Source organism: Chinchilla lanigera, unplaced genomic scaffold (assembly GCF_000276665.1).
Source record: "Chinchilla lanigera isolate Chin_1 unplaced genomic scaffold, ChiLan1.0 scaffold00010, whole genome shotgun sequence".
NCBI lineage: Eukaryota > Metazoa > Chordata > Mammalia > Rodentia > Chinchillidae > Chinchilla > Chinchilla lanigera.
This window is the reverse complement of record NW_004955411.1, coordinates 26,375,302-26,397,632: the sequence shown is the minus strand read 5'-3', so window position 1 is coordinate 26,397,632 and position 22,331 is coordinate 26,375,302. Positions and strand designations below refer to the sequence as shown.

At 34.8% G+C, this 22,331-nt stretch overlaps 1 protein-coding gene across 3 annotated transcripts in view; it reads left to right on the top strand.

Annotated features, from left to right (window-relative positions):
• Ascc3 (activating signal cointegrator 1 complex subunit 3) overlaps positions 1–22,331 on the top strand; it is a 294,273-nt gene that overhangs the window by 201,743 nt on the left and 70,199 nt on the right. For all 3 annotated transcript variants that reach the window (XM_005377814.2, XM_005377812.2, XM_005377813.2), the window contains 2 exons: positions 9,434–9,545; positions 9,731–9,865. In XM_005377814.2, the coding sequence (XP_005377871.1) occupies positions 9,434–9,545; positions 9,731–9,865 (247 nt within the window). The remainder of the gene's footprint in view (positions 1–9,433; positions 9,546–9,730; positions 9,866–22,331) is intronic.

Genomic DNA, 22,331 nt, shown 5'->3' with positions numbered 1-22,331 from the left:
AGTAACTTGACTTGTATCTCATAAAGCCAGGGCTGGAAATCACCACATGTTCTCATTTCAGCCCCACCCTTTATCACCTGTGTGAATTTGAATCACTTCTCTTTGCTGAGCTTTGCTTGCTTGCTCTGGAAAAAGTAGTACTCCACCCCCTCAGTGGGTCACACTGAGAATAAAATAAATGAATTAAAGCCACTCCATTTGGATATTAATTATAAAGAACCTCATAGCAATCAGTGCACTGGTGCACTGCTCCATGTCCATTGGTCTACTGTTCTGTACCATCCTAAAGGGTCCATTTTAGAGACTAATAACAGCCATTTTGGCCCGCTTGTCTGATTAGCACATGAGTATACTTCTCTGAAACCAGTGAATTCTTTAGCAAATTAAAATTTGTGAATCCACAGAAACACTGCCCTTTGTTTATTCCCTTTTCTGATTTTTTTAATATGAGAAAAAATGGCAAAACTAACACAGAGATACTATTTTTCTTTTCCTGAGCTTCTCCTCGTTAATCTTATGTAACCATAGTACAGTTATCATAATCAGGAAAGTTATGTTTATAAAATACTATTAATTATGATTCTGGTTTCACTTACTGTCTTGGTAATGTTCCTTTTTTGTCCTGGATCCAATTTATTATCCTGCATTGCATTTAATACTTTTGTCTCTTTAGTTCACTCTGGTCTGTGACATTTCCTCATCTTTGTTTATCTATCATAGTCTTGGCTGTGTTGAATACTGGTCATTTATAAAAATGTCCTTTATTTAGATTTGGCTGAAATTTCCTGATTACTAAGATCAAATTAGCCCTTTTGGAAAGAATATTATAGAAGTGGCACTGCTTTTCTCAGTGAATAATACTGAGGCATTCTTCTCAAAAGGCCTCTTCTGTATTTACAACAGCGCTTGTATGGTACGTGGGAGACCTCAAAACATGGTACTGCAGTCCGCTGTCCATCAAGTTACAGTTTAAATTCTCCACTTACCTTTTGAATTCTGCCACATGGAATTCCCACCATCTTTCACATTCACCATGTATAAAACTGAGTAAATCGTTAAGCCATCAAATTCTAACTTTCTCACTTTGTTAATACTACCTCTCTGCATTTACTTAGCTTGATTTTAAGCTCCAAATTTGCTTTTTAATTTTCTCTCTCCTTTGCTTCCATAGTTCTCTAGCTGTTTAATCAGCTTTCAGTCCATCCGCCATGTAGCTTAATTTGTAAATTGTCAAAGTGTTGATCAGAAATTGAATGAATTATACAGGACATGGAAGCTCGATAAGGAGTCATTTTCTTATAATTCAGATAATGGTTAGAAACTGCCCAGGGTTTACATTTGCTTTTTCAATCATGGAAGTTAGATGAGCCGAGAGGAGAGTTGGAGTCGCTGGTCAAAAAGGGGTCCAACAGAGAGGGGCCATTGGTCCCTGTTGCTCTGGTTACAAGCTGCCATCTATTTAATAGTATTGTGGTAAGAAAATCCACATGCAACTAGGAGAAACAGTAGTAATTAGAAGTCAAACCATAATTTAGAAAAGACTTAGCACAGTGGACAAAGGATGAAATTATAGTGAAAGTCTGATCCAGAGAATTTCTTGAGAATTGGCATTGCAATGTCTCTTAGTCACTCATGGTTGTAGCCCATATACTCCATATAGATGAACAAGTATTCCTCTGCCTACATTATCTGAGGGCCAGGTTTGCCTAAGAGGAAATTTGGAACTGGGGTCAGAGGATGCATTATCTTAGTGAGTTGTGCTAGACCTCTTACTACCTGCAGCAGCTGTTTTCCCCAGCCCTCTTGCTGCTCCAAGGCGGATTAGTCCTCCTCTTCCACCACCACTAGCAAAGGGGCTGGAATAGATCAGAGGAGACTTTAATTCTCAGTGCTACTGGATGAGAGGCTTTTCTCACTTTTGTCCTTCGGCTGCCGCTCTTCTTTCTGTCTGCAGTATCCTCCTGAGCCCTTATGCCAGCCAAACCCCCACAGTCTTAAAAATCTAGTCACAGACTAGTAAGTGCAGCAAGGTGAAAGCTCATCCACTGTTGACCATCTGCTTCATGTGTGCTAATAACCATCTCTGCATGTTTTTAAATACCTAAGTTAAAACTAAACTATGATTATTCTGAAGTACAAGCCTGTGCCCTAGCTATAGCCATGTGCGTCAATCAGTCCAGAATACATAGAGAAAAAAATGGGCAGTTTAAAAAAGCTATGATTAGCAACCATTTAGGTCCTGTTGGGAGGTAGCAATATAATTAATGACCTCAAGCCTCAAAAATCATGAAATCTCTTTAATAAAGTGGTGAGATAAAGCACTTAAAATCAAACTTATAGTTCTTAATTGGATAAACATTTGTTATCTACTATGTTCCAGGCACTGTTCTAACCGGTTTGAAGATCTTCTAAAAACTGAACAAAAATTTTTGTTCTTAGGGCACTCACATTTTCTCAGCAGTGATCATACATTTAAAAGAAATTAGACGAGAATGAGTGCTTTTAAAAAATGAACAGAGTAAGAAAGATTGGGAGAGGCAGGAGAGATGGAGTGAGAGAGGTGAGGATTACAGGAGGTTCCCATTGAGAGGGGCCAACATTTGAGCAAGACTTGACAAAGGTGAGAAGGCTGAACACATGAATATCTAGAGACCAGCATTTCAGTCCAAGAGAGCAGAATTTCTAAGGCAGACAGGGCTAGTGTATTCAAGGAGTAAAGCAGAGGTGTGGGTAAAGGGGAGGGAATAACAGGAGACGAGATTAGGAATATAGACCGCTGGTGGTAGGACAAGTCACGTGCAACCTTGTACATACAGAGAAGTTGAAAATAAAGCATGTGAAGGAGAGTAATAACAAAAAGCAATAGCTGCAGAATGACCATCAAGAAAAATGAAATAAAAATTAAAAAGAATGAAGAGTCTAATTAAAATTATAATCCAGCTAAATTAGTTACATTGCGAGACTTTTAACACATCTCAAAAAATTAGTATGTCAAGATCAATATATTATAAAGGATTTGAACAATACCCATGAATTATGTGTGTTCTTTTTTAAAGTTTGGAATATTTGCATACACATAGCTTAGGAATGGGATCCAACTCTGAACACAAATTCATTTTCCTTCACATACACCTCATATGCATAGACTGATGAAAATTTTATGTCACATGCGGTCAAGTCTGAAATTTTCCTTTTGTAACATTAAATTGTTGAAAAAATTTCAGATTTTGGATCAGACAGATACTGATTTTCAGATTAGTTGTACTCACCCTATAAAACCGAAAATAAACAATAAAAAGAATGGCAAACAAAATCTGTCTAAGGTTTTAAAACTTTTACTCTAGTGGAGGATGATATCCAAATGAAAGTTCCTATGGAACATATAGTGTATTGGTATTACATTGCAAATAAAACCAAGAAAGTCAAACCAACACACAATCCAAGGGAAATTTATATCTTTATAGAACTTCTAAAAAGTGAGTGCTCAAAAGTAAAATAATTAAATACTCATTTCAAGAAATAGATGGAGAATAGAGCCGGGCGTGGTGGCACACGCCTGTAATCCCAGCTCTCGGGAGGCTGAGGTAGGAGGATCATTGCAAGTTTCAGACCAGCTTGGGTTACAAAGGGAGCTCAAGGCCAGCCTGAACTGCATAGCAAGACCTTGTCTCAAAAAGACAAAAAAAAGAGAACTAGATGGAGAATAATAGCAAAACTTAAATAAATACAGGATATAAATTTATAAACATAAAAATCAGAATTTAAAAAGTAGGAAAAAATTATATTTACTTTGAGATGATGTTTCAAAAACATTTAGTTCTGTTGTGATTTCCTTTTATAAATGAAGGAACTAAAATGAGAGATTAAGCAACTTGCTCGCAATAGCACGTCTTGGGAGCAGCAGAGGCAGCAGTGGGATTCCATCACATTCTCTGTCTTTGGGCTAGTTTTCACATCCAGAATGCAAACGTGCACACTCCCTGTCCGCTTCTGTTTTCATTGCTGTGCTGAAAATGTTTACATCTAGATAAAAGTGAAACATTTTTCCTAAATTAATTTAAATATTTTACATTAACTGATAAGTAATAATTGTCTGTATTCATGTGAGTATATGTGAGACTTTTACTACATATATATACATTATGAAATAAACATAGCAGTCTGATTAGCATGTCTACCTCTGTCAATGTTTATTTTGTTGATAACTTTAAAATTTATTTTCTTTAGTAATTTAAAGATATATGATACATTATTATACACCATAGTCCCTTTGCTGGGCAGTAGATCACCAGAACTTACTCTTCCTGTCTAACTGAAACTTCTGTTTGACCAATATTTCCCCTTTCCCTGTTTACCTGCTTGCTTGGTAAGCAACATCCTGTCCTCAAATTCTGTAAGTTCAATTATTTTAGATTCCCCAAGTAAGTGAGATCAAGCAGTATTTACCTCTCAGTGTCTGGCTGATTTCTCTTAGCATAATATCCTGTATGTTCACCCATGTTGTTGCAAATGCAGATTCTTTATTAAGGCTGAGTCATATTCCAGTATGCATATATGTACCATTTTTTTACCCATTCATCAGTCGGTGGGCATTGGATTTATGTTTCAGTTTCAGTTTCATTCTGTTTTTAGTTTTGTGAGGAACATCTATACTGTTTTTCAGGAAGGCTATACTAACTTACATTTTCCCCAGATGTGCACATATGTTCCTTTTTCTTTATATCCTAGTAACTGGCTCTTAATTATATTTTTGTTGTTATTGCTGTGTTCAAATCACCTTTCCCCCAAACCAGAAGCAAACAAAGATGCAAGAGTTAAAGGAAGTAGGAAATTTTTCCTGCTTATTTTCAAATCTAGTAAAAGTTTTAGGAAATCCAAAATCATTGTCTCAAATGAAGAGTTTATACAATATGTAATTTTACATTTTCATAGTATTTCCTAACACCTAGTACTGTAAACTGAGGTTTAACATCTCTAGGATATGAGGGGAACATATCCAAGCTTTGATGTCTGTGTAACAAAGATGTATTTGACACAGATATTTAACTACAGAAAAGAAAGACTACAGTCAGAATATAGTTACATGTAAATACATGCAAAATTCTCTAGCCACCTTCAGCTAACCATACTGTTATACGGCTCTATCGCGCTACACCAGCAGCAGAACTAATGCTGATAGATGTCACCCATTGTTCTTAGGTTGCTAACTATGTGTCTGTTTATATTCTCTGTGTGTGTTTATGTTGCATACATATGAAGACATAGCCATGCATATAAGGATATATATATGATTATGTATGAACATATATGTATACACATATACATTTGCTTGTTCAGTTGTATGCGTGTAAACACATGCTGGTGCTCTCATAAACTGTGATATATTCCGAGTTGAGTTCTGGATTCAATTAGTATTTTCCGTTTTACTCCGTTTCCCCCCTGAGAAAACTTTCGAATATTTCTCGGGTGAAAATGTTGCGGCAGTTTCAGCTGTCCTGCAGCCGCTTTCATTATTTGTGTCATGATTACTGCTGCATAATCTGAACATAAAAAGCACGGTGCTGTAACAGATGACTTCCCAGGACTGACAGTTACAGCAGCAGCATTTCAATACTGATGAAAAATTTCTCAACAAGCTATCCAGCCGGGTTTACATAAACCAAACAGGAAATGACTGCCACTATTCACATTAAATTCACACTGTTGTAATTTTATCTATATTTTACATTACTATAAAATGTCTTTCATTCCCAACTGGTGAAGTTCCATCTGTATTAGGGTTGAGAAACGATAGCTTGAGGTTTCATAAGTACTATTCTTGTTTATCCTTTGTCAAGGTTTTGTAAAAGATAATTTTTTTAGAAGTTGTTTTAGTTTTTTGATTGTTCAAATTTTATGAACTTTATAAATTTTTACGGGAGGGAGAGATTTGTCATGACTCTTTCCCAGTGGACTGCTAATAGAAGTTAGCGTGTCTAGCCCATGTGCTAGATGCTGTCCGTATCAAACTGCCTTTGACTTTCACACCTCTCTGGGGACTAGTAATTGTTGTGTTCAAACAGCCTGTAATTGTGATCCCGCTGGCTTGCTCAGTACGCTTCTGGCTATTAGAATCATTAAACAACTCAGCACCTGTTAGCAGCATTGTAAATATTCAACCCTGCTTGTGTGCAGGTTGAGTCCAATATAGAGAAATCTTACAGAGCTCAGCCTCATAAATTAGAGCTTCTGACAAGTCAATTATTGTGAAACTGGGTTTGTCTGTGAAATAAATGAAATAGCATGCTGACAAAAAGGTAGGCGATCTGTTTATAGCAAAGGAAAGATAATGACTTGATGATTCAGTGCAGTGAGCCTGAAACTACATTGTATCATTTATCTGTGATTAAGCAGTTTATGTAAGATTTCTGTTTAAATAACCACTAAATTACATATTTTGTACCGTGGAAAGTACAACATGAAAACAGACCTTTTTATTTCGCTGGTGCATGCTTTTTTTAAGTTAGTAAAATGATTATTGAAATTAATAATAATGTTTTAAGCCAAATGCTTGTACTTGTTCAGGTCACAAATTGCACAGTAACTGAAAAGTTCATTGAAAAGGCTTGAAGGCCAAATTATGCTACTAATGAAGATTGTATAAATCTAAACTCCATCCTTAATCACAGGAAAATGTGAAATATATTTACTCTAAAAATTTTATGTATCCTAAAAAAATGCCATTTACATTTAATTTTATTATTTTGTAATGTCTTGCAAATTTTAACAAAATCTTACTTTTATAAGGATTTTAGGATGTTTTAGGCGATGATACCCTCTAGTGCACATATTTGCAAAGAATGTTATTTGGTAAAGCTCAGTAACACTGAGTTACTTAAATTTTTTTTCTATAAATCAGGAATGTTGCTGCACAAATTTAGGGAGAAAAATTAAGAATGATTATCCATGACGGTTTTTGTTGTTGCTGTTGTTATTCTGCTCAAAGAAATGTATTGATTTTTAGCAGATTACATTATAAGTAACATTTTAGTGAACACATCAGATAATTTGTTGTAGTCTAAGTTAATTTTAATGAGCTTTTTCTCTTCTTTGTGGCAACTTAATTCAAATGTTTAAGAAATGTTTGCACAGATTCTGCTTCATCTGGACAAAAGCCACAAATTAATGTTTAGAAGAGTCCCAGGGGACTTAAACAAAAAAAACAAAAAAAAAATTGAAAGGAATATATTAGTCCATTAAAATACATTTAGTAAAAATGGTGAATAAAGTAAAATACAGTGAACAAAACTAAATAAGATATTTTTAAGAATCAATTTTTGAAGGAATTATTATTTGCAAGTGTACCAAACTTATTTATTAAAGCAAGAAATGACAAAGTTGGCATGCTGTAATGTCTTTTTATAACTTTTTAAAAATTATATTAGTACAGGTTTGCAGTGCATGCAGTTTACAGGCATCTTGGGGAGTGGGTACATGTATATATTACAGCTTGTTTCTTTTTTTGATAATGTCTTATACTAATCGGCAACATTCATGAGGTTTTTTTCTAAAAACTAATTTGTAGATAAATGTAGAATGTTAATTTTTTATTTCATGGTCATATGTACTATGATTTTTATTACATGAAGAATTTTTTAATTCTTACTCTGTGCTACTGCTTGTACATTGTCTTGGACACATGTTTGTAATGTTTTCAATTTGGGAAGGACCTTATTAACTGTGTGTTAGTTGAGACAGTTGCAAATAGTACTGAAAATTATACATAGCAAATCAAAAGAATGTCAATACCAAATAAATACATATTTTATACAAAGTTTGACTAAGGAATTTCATTATTGGAAAAATGAAAGAGGAAAAATATTTTTAATAATCTGGGATGGGTTTGAGGCTCCTTCTTTTTTATGGGGCTTTGGATGTCCAAAATTTTTTTTCTTTAATCTCTACAGCAGAAAGCATATTCTAACTAAATACTCTACCTTAATCATCTAGGGTAAAGGAAATATTTTCTGATGGTTTTTAATGGCGGACTTGCAATTTCATATAGTCTTAGTTGGACATAAATTTGAATATTTCAGTTAGTGATAGCACTTGATATTTATCTCTTAATTGAAAAATTTACTTTATTGCATTTCATAAAAATATTTCAGGAAAAGCAGTAATCTTTCCATAGACTAAACGTAACTGATCCTTTTTTATGAAGTTATTTTTCCAAATAAATTCTGTTACCTTATTAATCACTATTTATTGGAGACCCTAATCTCTGGATATACTTAGCCATTTTTAATTAATGTCTTCCTAATGAAAATACATCCTCACATAATTTAAGTCTGACTTCTCGTATTTTTAAATTTTTTTAATCATATACTGTCTCAAACTCTTTCCCTTCAAAGAAAAGAGAAAATCCCCAAGCAGTCAGGTTGTGGTTTCTTATCAGCCTCTTCCACCCTCTTCCCCAGCTGTAAATATCCCCTTTCTAGTTCTGTAGAGATGTAAAAATGCTGTAGTGGGCTGTTAGTGATGAGAAGCTGTTCTGCCGTTCTAAGACCACTTTCCACTCCTGTTCTTTATTGATTTGGAAGAGGAATGAGGAGATGTAGGATATGTAAATCCTCTGGGCTGAACAGGGTGCAGGGCTTACTCAGTAGAAATAAGAAAACTGTCACGGCTGTGAGTACAGTACCTGGCCCTTTGGATCTCTTCCCAGGCATAGACTGTAAGTGATGTAAGTGATCGTGGGAATTGGCAAAGAGCATGCGGGTGTATTGCTTGTCCTTGGGCTTTTTACTTGGGTAACATACAGAGCTGAACCTATGTATTTTTTTGTACATTGAAACTTAGTAAGAATGCTTCAGATCTTGCATGTTGATGTCTTTTCAAGTCAGTAGAATGACTCTTACTTTTTAAGTAGTGGGAGAATAATAATTGACTAAATTTCCTGAAAGAACTCATTTATCCACCTAAAGAAATAGTTCTTTGATTCTTACAAAGTTAATGTGATGTTTCATAATAACAAGCAATTACATTTGCGTTTATATATACATATATTTATACACACTCTTGACATTTATACAGTCAGTGCATAATTTTAATTTGTGGTAGATGGATAAACTGAATAACTGGATAAACTGAATAATAAACTGATAACAAATAATACTGAATTTCTTTTAACATGAGAAACTTAGTTTTAATGTGATGAATAATTTTAATTGCTTTTCTTCTATATTTTCAAGGTATTAGCATTTCATTGGTGTCAGCAAAACTTAGCATAGGGCTTTTAATCTGTAAAACAGGAGTGGTAACTGCAGTGCTTTATTTCTTTGATATGTTATAAATGTAATTCAGCAGTTTTGAAATTCTGAAAAGACGGAAAACTGAAGTGATAATTTTAGTGGAACATATCTGGAAGCAACTAATAACCTTACTTGTTTTCTAGTTACTACAGTTTGGGTGATGTGAGCCATGATTCTGTGAACAAGTTTCTGTCCCATCTGATTGAGAAGTCCCTGGTTGAATTGGAACTTTCCTACTGTATTGAAATTGGAGAGGTAAAACTTTGTCATGTATATTCTAATTGTCCGGCTTTTTAAAATCGGATCTTTTCTTCTAGTGATAGAAGACCTGTAACAAAATGATTGCAGTAGCAACCTGCAGTATGAGTTATAATTATATGAAGATATGTGACTGCCTTGTACTTTCTGACTTATGTCATTTTATCGTTCTTTTGAAATAGGATAATCGGAACATTGAGCCCCTGACATATGGCCGAATTGCTTCCTATTACTACTTGAAGCACCAAACAGTTAAAATGTTCAAGGACCGTTTGAAACCTGAATGCAGTACTGAAGAACTGCTTTCAATTCTAAGTGTGAGTTCATGGTATTTTACATTGGTTTTGAATATTTTATCATTTCTTTTAATTTAGATTGTTGTCGTCCAGTTCTTGAAGTTTGATGAATTCTTTATAAAGGCCTTCAGCCTATAAAATAAGGTTGCTATTAGGTTTCACATCCAGACTAAATTCCCACTAAATAGAGATGACCACATGATCTATCATCCAATCTTGGATTCCTCTGAGAATAGAATGGGGCACTATTAATATTTAAATGAGGATAAAGTATGTAAGCTAGGTTTCCCTGCATAAGCCAGGTGATCACCCTGTCTTTAGAACTGGTAGTCTCTGAATTATGGTAGAAAACTTTTCTTATTGCTTCTTTTGGATGGCGCCTGTTTGCATACTTAACTATGATGTTACTAGAGTTTGTTTTCTTAAGGATCCCCATGGTGAAGTTCTTAGAATTAATGCCAGGAAATCTGCTAACTCCCATTCTCAAACTCACACCCCCCTCCACCAGAAAGAAAAAGAAGCTACATTGTATGGTAAAAACCTACCCCACATTCATATGTCCTTTTGAGGGTGGGCAGAAATCTAAGAACTAAATTTAATAGTAAAGTTAAAATTATCATTAGGTATATATTTTCCAACTAATTTTCTGTATACTGTATGCTTCTGCCTTTTCAGTTATTTTTTTTTATTTTGTTGAATTTGTGTATAATAATGTACCATAAAATTGTTGATATATTAATATATAGATATAAAAATAGATATGTGTATAGTCTTGGGTCTTATCCATGAGATATGTTGGTGCTTTTTTTTAAAGTTGGAAACAATTTGACTATTTTGTTTGTTTCTTTATTTTTTTTATATTAAAGAGAAAAAAATAAAAATAAAACAGTTTCAAAACAGGTTAGGAGGAGAGTTACAGTAATTAATAACATTGTGCATTGTTGTCTTTGTAGTAGTTATTGAGGGTGTCAGATATAGGCATGATACCTCATTCAAACAGTATTAGCACAAACCTTTGTTTTCAGTGAACTAAGAGAAACTAGCTGTATAACTATCTTAACTGTCTTGTGTATATATGTGTGTATGTGTGTGTGTGTATCTTTTTTCTTTTTCCTTTTCTTCCTTTCCCATTTCCCCTTTCATAGTTTGTCTTTTCTCTTGAACAGGTTCTTCCCAATTCACAATATCTATTGTACATTTTGGATCTTATTTACTCATTCATTTTCACATACTAGTGAGGCAATACAGTGTTTATACATATGGGTCTGATTTCTTTCACTTATAAGTATGGTCTCAAGTTGTGTCCATTTACCTATAAAAGTCTTCAGTTTATCCTTCTTTATGGCTGAGTAGTACTTCATTAGACTAAAAATCCACGTCCTTTTTATCCATTCCTCAGTTGATGGGCATTTGGGCCATTTCCAAGATTTAGCTACTACAAATTGTGCTACTATAAACATGGGTGCACATATGATGTTTTTAATTCTTCTGGGAAGACACCCAGAAGGGAAATAGCTGGGTCTAATGGGACCTCCAATCCTACTTTTTAAAGGAATCTCCACACTGATTTCCACAATGGCTGCACCAGTCTACACTCCCACCAACAGTGGAGAAGGGTTCGTTTTTCCCTACAGCCCCTCCACCATTGGTTATTGGTTGATTTCTTGATGACAACCATTCTTTCTGGGGTGAGATGTAATCTCACTGTTTTACTTTTCATCTCTTAAATGATCAATGATTTGAACTTTTTTTCAAATACTTATTAGCTTTAGTATTTCTTCATCTGAGATGTATTCATCTCAGATGCCCATTTTTAGATTGGATCTTTGAATTTGGGGGGGTTCTGATTTTTTTCAGTTCTTTATATGTTCTACATATAAGTCCTTTGAGGGACAACTGCCTATAATTTTTTCCCACTCTTTGAGTTGTAGTTTATCTTTCCATTTTCTGATGTCCTCTTCAGTCTCCTTTTTTAGGGTATTGTAATTTTCACTATACAGATACATTACATCCATTGTTAGATTTTTTCATAAGTATTTCATTTTTTAGATGCTATTTTGAAGTGTGTGCTTCCCATAATTTCTGTTTCTGTGAGTTTGTTGCTTGTGTACAGGAATGCTATTGATTTTTGAGTGTTGATTTTATGTCCTGTTGTGCTAGTGAATTTGGATATTAAATCTGCAGGCTTTTTGGTGGACTTCTTCGCGTCTTCTGTGTAGAGTATCATGTCATCTACAAATAATGATAATTTAACTTCTTCCTTTCCTATCTTTCTTCCTTTTATTTTTTTCTCTTGTCTAATTGCTCTAGCTAATGTTTCCTCCTGCATTGAATAGGAGTGGTGCTAATAGACATCCTTGTCTTGATCCTGATTTTAGAGTGAAAGCTTTCAGTTTTTGACCATTTAAAATGATGTTAGCTCTTGGTTTGTCATACATCGCTTTTATAAGATTGAGGTAAAGACCATCTATTCCATTTTTTTTAATGTTTTTTTCATGAATCGGTGTTGTACTTTGTCAAATGCTTTTCTGCATCTATTGAGATGATAATATGATTTTTTTTCTTTGGTTCTGTTAATACGGTGTATTAGATTTATTGATTTACATATGTTGCACCATCCTTGCATTCCTGGGATAAATCCCACTTGGTCATGATGTATAATCTTCTTGATGATTTGCTGCATTGTTTTCCAGTATCTTATTAAGGATTTTTGCATATATGTTCATTAGGGAGATTGCCCTGCACCTTTCCTTTCTGGTTGTGTTCCTCTCTGGTTTTGGAATCAGGGTAATACTTGCTTCCAGGAATGATTTTGGAAGTAATGCTTCCCTTTCAGTTTCTTTAAAGAGTTTCAGCATTAGTGGCATTAGTTCTTCTCTAAATTTCTTGTATAATTCAACAGTGAATCCTTCAGAGTCTGGGCTTTTCTTTGTTGGTATATTTTTAATTATATTTTCAATTTCACTGGCTGATATTGGGTTATTTAGAATTTTTATATCTTCTTGTGTTAGTTTTGACAATTCAGTTGTGTCTAGGAATCTGTCCATTTCTTCTTTGTTTTCCATCTTGTTAGAATATAGCTTCTCATAGTAGATATCAATGATCTCCTGGATTTCTGTGGGATCCTTTGTGATTTCCCCCTTTTCATTCCTCATTGCTTGGATTTGTGTTTTGTCTTTCTTTTTTTGATGAGGTTTATCAGTTTTATTTATTCTTTCAAAGAACCAACTTTTTGATTCATTGATTCTTTGTATTGTTTTCTTAGTCTCTGTTGCATTAATTTCTACTCTATAATTTTCTCCCCCGTATGAGCTCTGAGTTTGATTTGTTCTGCTTTTTCCAGAAGTTTGAGGCTCAAGATTAGGTTTATTTGAGCTCATTCTGTTTTACTGATGTATGAGTTCATCTCTATAAATTTCCCTCGTTTTCTCAGTGAAAGGACTATTTTCATTGCATCCCATAAGTTTCGGTAGGTTGTATCGGCATTATTGCTTAATTGTATATACTGTCTAACTTTGTCTTTAATTTCCTCTCTAGCCCATTAGTTGTTCAGAAGGGTGTTGTTTAATTTCCATGTGTTTGTGTAGTTTTTGTGATTTTCTTTATCACTGATTTCCAGTTTCATTGAGCTATGGTCAGGTAGTATGCATGGGATGGTTTCAGTTCCTTTACATTAACTTAAACGTGTTTTGTCAGCTAATATGTGGTCTATTTAGGAGACTATCCCCTGTGCAGCTGAGGAGAATGTATATTCTGATGTTTTGGGATGGAACATTCTGTAGACATCTACCAAGTCCATTTCTTCACAGACTTAGTTTAATTCTAACATTTCTTTGTTGATTTTTTGTCTAGTTGATGTATTTATTTGTGAAAGTGGGCTATTACAGTCCCCCACTATAATTAGTGCTTATTTGGTTTTTTATGTCTTAATATTTGTTTTATGTAGTTGAGTGAACTGGTATTTGGTGCATAAATATTTATGATTGTAATCTCTTCTTGGAGTTTTCCCTTAACAAGTATGTAGTGAACTTCTTTATCTCTTTTGATCAATTTTTGTTTATAGTTTGCATTGTCTGCAAATAGAATAGCTACCCCTGCTTTTTTCTGGGTTCCTATGGTGTGAAGAATTGTTTTCCATCCTTTGCTTTTAGCATATGAATTTCTTTTGGGGTTAAATGTGTTTGTTGAACGCAGCATATTATTGAATCTTGCTTCTTGATCCATTCTGCCAGTTTGTTCCTTTTGATTAATGAGTTAAGGCCATTTATGGTGTTGGTTATAACTGATGTCTATTGGCTTATCTTTTTCATGTTGTTTTCCTGGTTTTTCTTTGTTTTTCTCCTCTGTTTAATTGCTTGTCCTACCTGGACTCTTCTTTCAGTTAGTGTTTATGTGTTTGTGGTCTTCCTTATCTCTTTCTAATATGTCCTTTAGAGCGTTCTGTAGAGCTGGTTTGGAGGTTATAAATTTCTTCAGTTGTTCTCTGTTGTGGAAGTATCTTATTTCTCCTTCAATTTTTTTTTTTTTTTTTCTGGTACCGGGAATTGAACTCATGTGCGGGATATATCAGTCTGGGTTGAAAATTGTTTTCCTTTAGGGCTTGAAATACCTCACTCCAATCTGTCCTTGATTTGAGGGTTTGTGTTGAGAAGTTTGCTGTGATTCTGATGGGTTTTGCTTTACAGGTGATTTGTTTCTTTCTTTAGCTGCTTTTAATATTTTGTTGTTGTGCTGAAAAACTGTTTTTAATTTAAGGCCCTTCTCACATAAAGTCACTAATTGAACTGTAGGTCACTTCCTCACTAGATTTTTTCCCTCCCCCAGCCATTTTATTGTGCTCCACCAACTGATGTCTCTTTCACAATTTTTTAATTTCTTTCCTTCTGAGAAACTTCTGTACACATTTTTCTATTTTGTTATTTTATTTTAAAGATAAAAAACTAACAAAACAACAATGAAGACAAAATCAAAACAACACAAAAATGATATATGCCATCAAAACAAAATGATAGGAATTAACAGTGGTTTCTACATTACATACTGTTGTCTTCAGCAAAGTTGCTCAGTCCACCAGACATAAGAATGTAAGATTAATCAATCAAAGACAGTAACAAGTAATTAAAATATATATATATTGGAAATGATGCAGAGCTTCACCATACAAGATGGTAGGAGTTCATCAATGGTTCTTATACTGCATATTGTTGTTTTGAGATCATTCTGATTACCAGATTCAAGCGTGCAAAATTGGTCAAGAAAAAAGAATACTGTAAGCACTGACTGTTCCTTTCAATAAACCACAGACATCAGCAATACACCTATCCCAGCTATCCTTGTATATACTTACAAATTTTGTTTTTCATTTTAAAGAGAAAAGAAAAAAACCAAAATAACAAATATATAAACAAAACAGCATAGAGAACAATAAAAATGATACAGAATTTCAAAACAAGGTGATAGGATACTAACAGTGGTTGTTATATTACATAATGTTATCTTCAAAATGGTTGCACAGATAACCACATGTGGGTATGTAAGATTGATCAAACAGTTACACATTAACAGTTCCATATGTCCAAGACCACTGTAGTAAGTGAAAAAATATTTGTGAATGAATTAATTGATGGTGAAGGGGAAATAGGTGAACTTTGTATTAATCAGTTTCTATTGTTTGGTCTATACAAAAGAATATATAATTGAAGTACATGAGTCAGAGATCAAAAATAATGTTGAGAAATTAAAATCGAATTTAAAAGGAGAGAGTACAGAGATACTTCAATTCACAAACTTAATTTTTCCCCTGATGCTTGTTGCAAACCAAATTGGACGAGAACAAAATAAATTTGATAGTTAGGTTCAATGTTTGTTTATATATTTTTTTGGTACCAGGAATTGAACTCAGGACCTTGCACCTGCCAGGCAGGTGCTGTGCTGCTGAGCTACATCCTTGGCCTTGTTAGGTTCAATGTTGACCTTATGGGAAAATTTGATTGTGTTCTCGTCCAATTCTGTTTTTGACCAGAACCATGGAAAGAACAAAGTTTGTGAACCGAGGCACCACTGTATTTTAAAGGATGAATTTTTTTAGCTTCTTAAGGATGAGACTCATCATCTCCTAGACAGAGATTCATAAAAGCAGTATTTCTTAGGAGGGCAGACTCTTAGCACAGGCACTGCAATAATTATTAATAAATGTGGGCATTCATCTTAAATTAGTCTCTGCTAGATTTAAGAATGTGGTATTTCTTTGATATCCTGTCACGTTAATCTATTTTGTGTTGCTATAACAAACACCTGAGTTGTGAACACTTTATGAGACAGTGAAGTTTATTTGTTTCCTGGCTTCTGGGGCGGAAAGCCCAAGCTGGGAAGGCCACATTTCGCTGCAGATGGCACCAGATGATGGGAGCATGTGACAGAGTGCTGAAGATTGTGTGACATGCAGAAAAGACCAAGCGTGTGGCGTGGCCTGCCTTTGTACCAGCTTGCTCTCATGATAACAGTCCAGCCTTGCGCGACCTAGCTCACTTGAGTGAAATACTCCATAATCCCCCCAAGAGTGTGCCGCAAGAACTAATTACTTCCCACTGAAGCCCACCTCTGAGAGGTCCCACCACATTTCAGTACTGTTAATTAGGAACCAAGCTCCTAGCACACAAAACTTTGGAGACAGACCATAGCACATATTCACCTCACTGGATACATTTACTTAATCCAATGTTTAAAAGTACTTTTGTACCTTGGGAACACATGTAATAATATTTAAAGCCTTTGAGCAATTTCCATGTGCCAAGCACTAATCTAATAACTTTATATTGATAAATAAGTTCGATTTTTAAACTCATTTAATGCTCAGAACAACCACTCATTTGATATGAACTTTACATCAGTATTGCCATTTTCCAGGTTAGCCACCTTCTCTAAGATTGTGCAGCATGTGAATAGTTTGCAGTCTAGCATCTGACTGTGCTCTCTTGCTGGGGATGTAGCTCAGCGGCACAGTGCCTGCCTGGCAAGTGCGAGGTTGTGAGTTTGATTCCTGGTACCCCCGCCCCAAATGAATATTTCTCTTAACCACTCTGTCATCCACTTAACCACTTTCATATTTTTGTGCTCCTTCACTCTCCCTCCCCTGCACGCACACGCTCACATACACGCAGTCAGGCGAGTGACACTGACGTTAATGTGAAACACACATTGTTTATGAAGGAGGCCTATGAGAGCCGTGTGCATCTTACCGTCTGCCTTCCCATTCACGCCAGTGAGACAGCCAAGATGTGTGTGGCTGCCTGCCTTCTATGACGTTGCTTTCCATGGTTTCAGCTGCCCTCAGTCAACCACCGTCTAACCTGTTAATGTTTGTTTTCACTATTTCAAGAGGAGGACCGTATTCACAGACCCTTTTGTTTTAATTTCTTGTTAGCATATGTTTAGGCTACATAACAAGTACAGTTACCCTGTGGCACTGGTACATGTGCTTACCAAATCTTTGCCCTTTCTTCCCTTTCCCCTTTCGTCCTGCATGCCAAGAACCTTTTCCCATCACAAGAAAGTCTATCTTCCTGTTTCTAGTCGTCTTATTTTTACTTTGCTCTTTAAATTATTTCTGCTTTGAGTTTCTCATATGAGAAATCAAGTGATATTTAACCTTCTGTGTTTGATTTATTTCACTTAGCATTATGGATTCAAGTTGGATCCATTTTCCTACACATGGCTCAACTTCATCCTTCTTTATGCCTGAGTAGTACTCCATTGTGTAAATATATCACTTTTTTTATCCATTCATCTGTTCATGTACATATATGCCCCTTCTGTGATGTAGCTATTGATTCTGCTACTATACACATGGTTGTACTTGTATCACTGTACTAGGTTGTCTTTAACTTTTCCAGAGAGATACCCAGAAAAGTTATAGCTAGATCAAATGGAATTTTTATTTTTAGTTTTTTGAGGAATCTCCATACTGGTTTCCATGGTGGCTTTAATAGTTTATATTCTCACCAATATTATAAAGTGTTCCTTTCTCCCTACAACCTAGCCAGTCTTGTTTCTTGAGTTCTTGACAATAGCCGTTCTTTCTGGAGTCAGGTTGAATCTTGGTGTTGCTTTGATTTGAATTTCTCTGATGGCCAAAGATACTGAGCATGTTTTCATGACATAACTGTTTGTACCTCTTTTGAGAAGTGTCTGTTCTTTTCAATTTCCTGTTTCATTGGGTCTTTTATAATTTTTATGGTAGTATTTTTATACTTCTTAATTTTACTCATTATTGATGATTGTTGTTACTCTCTTACTGTGCCTAATTTATAATTTACATCTTATAACGAAATCAGGATGTAGTACTCTACTTTGCTTGGTTTCAGGCATCTACTGGGAATCTTAGAATATTACCCCATGGACCAGGGGAAACTACTGCACAATACTAAGGAAATTTAGTCCATGTTCCTATGCTTCAATCCTGTCTATAAAGAGGTGTTAACCAGAACAGGAGGTCTGTCCAGGTTACACCAGCAGCCATTGTTTTCCAACACTGTACTGCATAAAACCAGCTATACTGATCTCAGAGTATATTTTTATTAAAATAAAGTGAACTATTCTGTGAATGACTGACTAAAACAAATTGTCTACATACGGTGTATGCATGAACTCAATGCTATTAGTATAGCTATTGTACAGTGTACCTCATAAAAATTTTCACAGCAACAATGATAAAATCTCTTCTTTATGGTTCTTATTCTAAGACCTCTCAGCTTCTGCTATGCAGTGTCTAAATCTGCAGTATCTTAGTGGCACTTCATTTTGAACAGAAAACTATACGACTCTTGGGAAATATGCTGGTACACTATTATGTTAACTTCTTCTGTAGGAATTATTCACTGTTTACTAGCTAACAGGTGTAACTACCTTAGTGATATTAAGTAGTATGGTAATATTGTGTTTAAAGTAATGGTAGTTCAGTTTTTAGAAATTGTTCTTTTCATTTTTTTTGTGACAATATTAATGACTACCAAATGACTTGCAAAATCTCAGTAATCCTCCCTGCTTAAAATTCAAAAAAATGCATGTTAGTTTATGCATAGTTTTGATCAGCAAAGGAGTTTTATCTACTGGTCTGACCTGGGCCAGTTCACTCCTCATTAGCCAACCTGTGACCCCCTTACTGTGGGCAGGTCGCCATACTGATGCTCAGTGTGGGCCTGGGGTCAGCACAGTACCCTGCAGCTCGGAACTCCCAGACACAAGCTGCCCGCCCACCTCAGCCTCCCGAGTCTGGGACTGCAGTGCCCCACTCTTTCTAGTTTTGAAGCAAGAAAGAAGCTAAAACAGGAAGTGGTGGGAGCAGGATGACATTAGCAGAGGAGGATAAGGAACGCAATGGAAATAGTTTCAGTTCTTCGGTGACATCCTTCATTATGACTATTTTGATTATTATAATACTTCATAAAATCACATTGTGTTTTGGAGCAACTTGATTTTATAACATGCTTTCCATGCCGCCTTCCCAAACTGCACTCATGCACATTTCTTTTTTAAGTTCATTAGTTATTTTTAAGAATTTTTAATATTACTGAGATTATGGCTAAAATACTCTATTCTCTTACATATCATTTTGAACTTACTGTAATATTTTTTTAATTTTGTCAGTTATGAGGTTTTTCATTATATTTTAGAATACACATTGTATTTCACTTTTGGTTTTTGTAGTCCTTGGTAGTAATTATAATATAGAAATTATTTTCATTAAGATTTTTCTTTAATGTCTTTAGAATGTTGAACTATGGTAATTGTTGACCTAGAGGAGATAAAGATAACAATAGAATGCAAAAGAATATTGAAACATTCACTGAAATACTTAAATATATGTAAACCTAGTATTCCCCTTTAGTTAACATCAAGGCTTAGTAGCAGGTGATGATTTCTTGCTGTTATACATGCCTACCTGATGATTGGTACTGTCTTTTAGACCTTTCCTTTCTTTATATAGTAGGTGTACTTACCGTCTCATACTAGCCATGAAGCTATTTTCCCTTTTAAAAAATGAATTGAAATTCATATCCTTTATTAGTCATTTTGTATATTGCTATCAACTTTTCTGGAATAAAAATTATAATCTTATTTTTCATTTTTTCCAAATGTTTTATAGACATAATATTTGTGCTTCGTTCTGGGCTACATTATGATAATTCAATATATGTATACAATGTGTAATAATCAAATCACGGGGCTGGGGATTTAGCTCAGCGGCAAAAGCGCCTGCCTGGCAAGCGCAAGGTCGTGAGTTTGGTTCCTGGTACCGGAGAAAAACCAAAACCCAAAAAAAAAAATAATCAAATCAGGCTAGTACACATTACACCTCAACTATTAATCATGTTTATGTATTTGTAATTTTATTTTCTTCTGGTCTTTTTTTTTTTTTTTTTTTTTTTTTTTTTTGAGTCAGGGTCTTGCTATGCAGTTCAGTCTGGCCTTGAGCTCACTTTGTAGCCCAGGCTGGCCTTGAACTCTCAATGATCCTCCTGTTTCACCCTCCCAAGTGCTGGGATTACAGGCATGTGCCACCACGCCTGGCTTCTGGTCATTTTCAAGTAAAAAATATATGTCAAGTTTCTTTTTAGACTTCTTTTTTGGTTATATATCTAATAGTGGAATTACTGAATGATATGATAATTCTGTTTAGTTTTTTGAGGCATCTCCATACAGTGTCCCAAATGGCTGTGCTAATTTATATCCCTACCAGCAATGTGTAAGAATTGCCTTTCCTCTCTATTCTCAGCTACATTTGTTATTGTCTTCTTGATAATAACCATAGAATTTCTTTAGTAGTGATATAATGATTTTGTTACTTTTATAATATTTATTAGAAATGACCTTTTCTTTCAAAAATTAAAAAAAAAACTTGTAATATTTTTTAGTACTGGGGATGGAACCCAGGGCATTCATATTGAACACACTGATTTATTTCTCCATCTTTTTTTGAGACAAGAGTCTGCCTTCATAATTACGTTGCCCCAGGTTGGGTTCAGACTCGTGCCTCCTGCCTCAGTCTCCCAGAGTGCTAGGATCACAGACATGGGCCACTATACCTGGTTTAGTCAGGTCATCTTGTACGCTTTCTTTCAGTGGTTTTGGTACTTCAGGGTTTCATTTTTAGGTATTTCATGGTAGAAAGTTGTCAAGTTTGGTAATATTAAGTCCATTTATACCTTATATGCTGATTCCTATCTTCTGTTTTCTTTTCATCTGTCACTAGGATGGTTGGGGTCAGGCTGGTAATTATATCAGATATCATATCATATTATATTGATATCAAAGAAAAAAGTCATCAGGCAGTTTCTGAGTTAGAAAATGAAATGAATTCTTCCAAATAATATGTGGTTAGTAAGTAAAAGAATATCTAAAAGTAAAATAGGAGTATTCTGCATTCATGTTCATCTTCCTTATAGGGGAGATTTGCCATATACATTTCTCTTGCTCTCACATTAAAGTCTGAATGTCTCAAACTGAGCTACTAAAATGTTCAAATGCTAAGAGCAATTACTTTGTATCCATGTAACTAAATTTAAAAACAGGAGCTCTGTAGACATTGGCTTCTTTGGATCTTGAACACAGTAAATTTTTGTAGTTGATGGGTGGTTCCTGCTGATCCTGCAAGTGATAAATTCAAAGGACTTATTACTTCACTTGATGGATATAGCATAGGCAGAATGTGTAGATCTAAAAAGAACTGGAATGAACTCATTAATAGCTGCTAAAGACCTAAAAGAAAAGATGGAATTGTGATGGCCACGTAGGGTGTGAGACAGTGAGCATTTCTCTGCGTGCCGAGGAACCAGAGATCACAGTTCCACTTGCCTGGCCTGGTTTTCATGTGCTTTTTCTGTTGACCCTTGAGGTGTACTTCAGGAATATTTTTCTTCTTTACAGTATTATGGGCTGTAGTTCTTTTTATTCTGGCAATCTGTTATACTTTTGGAAACCAATTCCAGCTGATTATTAACAATTGTATGAAAATCTTTTTTCCAGTCAAAACTGAAAAAGAAAATATTCTTCCACTAATATGGTTTTTTTTTCTCTTGTTACACTTCTGAAACCTGTGTTTTCACTTGTTTTTCTTTCCTAGAAGTTAAAATGTTTCAGGATTATATTTTTTATATCGTTGTCTTTACATGATAGTAAAAGATTCCAGGTGTCAGACCAAAGGTTCTGTTAAGACAGACCCAAAGGTTCTGTTAAGACAGTTTCCCTTCACTAATTTTATTCTACAAAACTCACTCATCTATATCTGGTCTTTCTGATTTTCAATTTTTAAATGATAACTACTTCTTATTAAGTACCTACTATGTGCCAACCACTTTGTATTCATTATAAGGGCAAACAACCCTTCATTGTGTTAATATATAGATAATTAAATTGAATTTTAATAAGATTGTTTCATATCGTACAAAAGATAGCACTTTACAATTTTCCCCTGTACCTTACTTCCTCT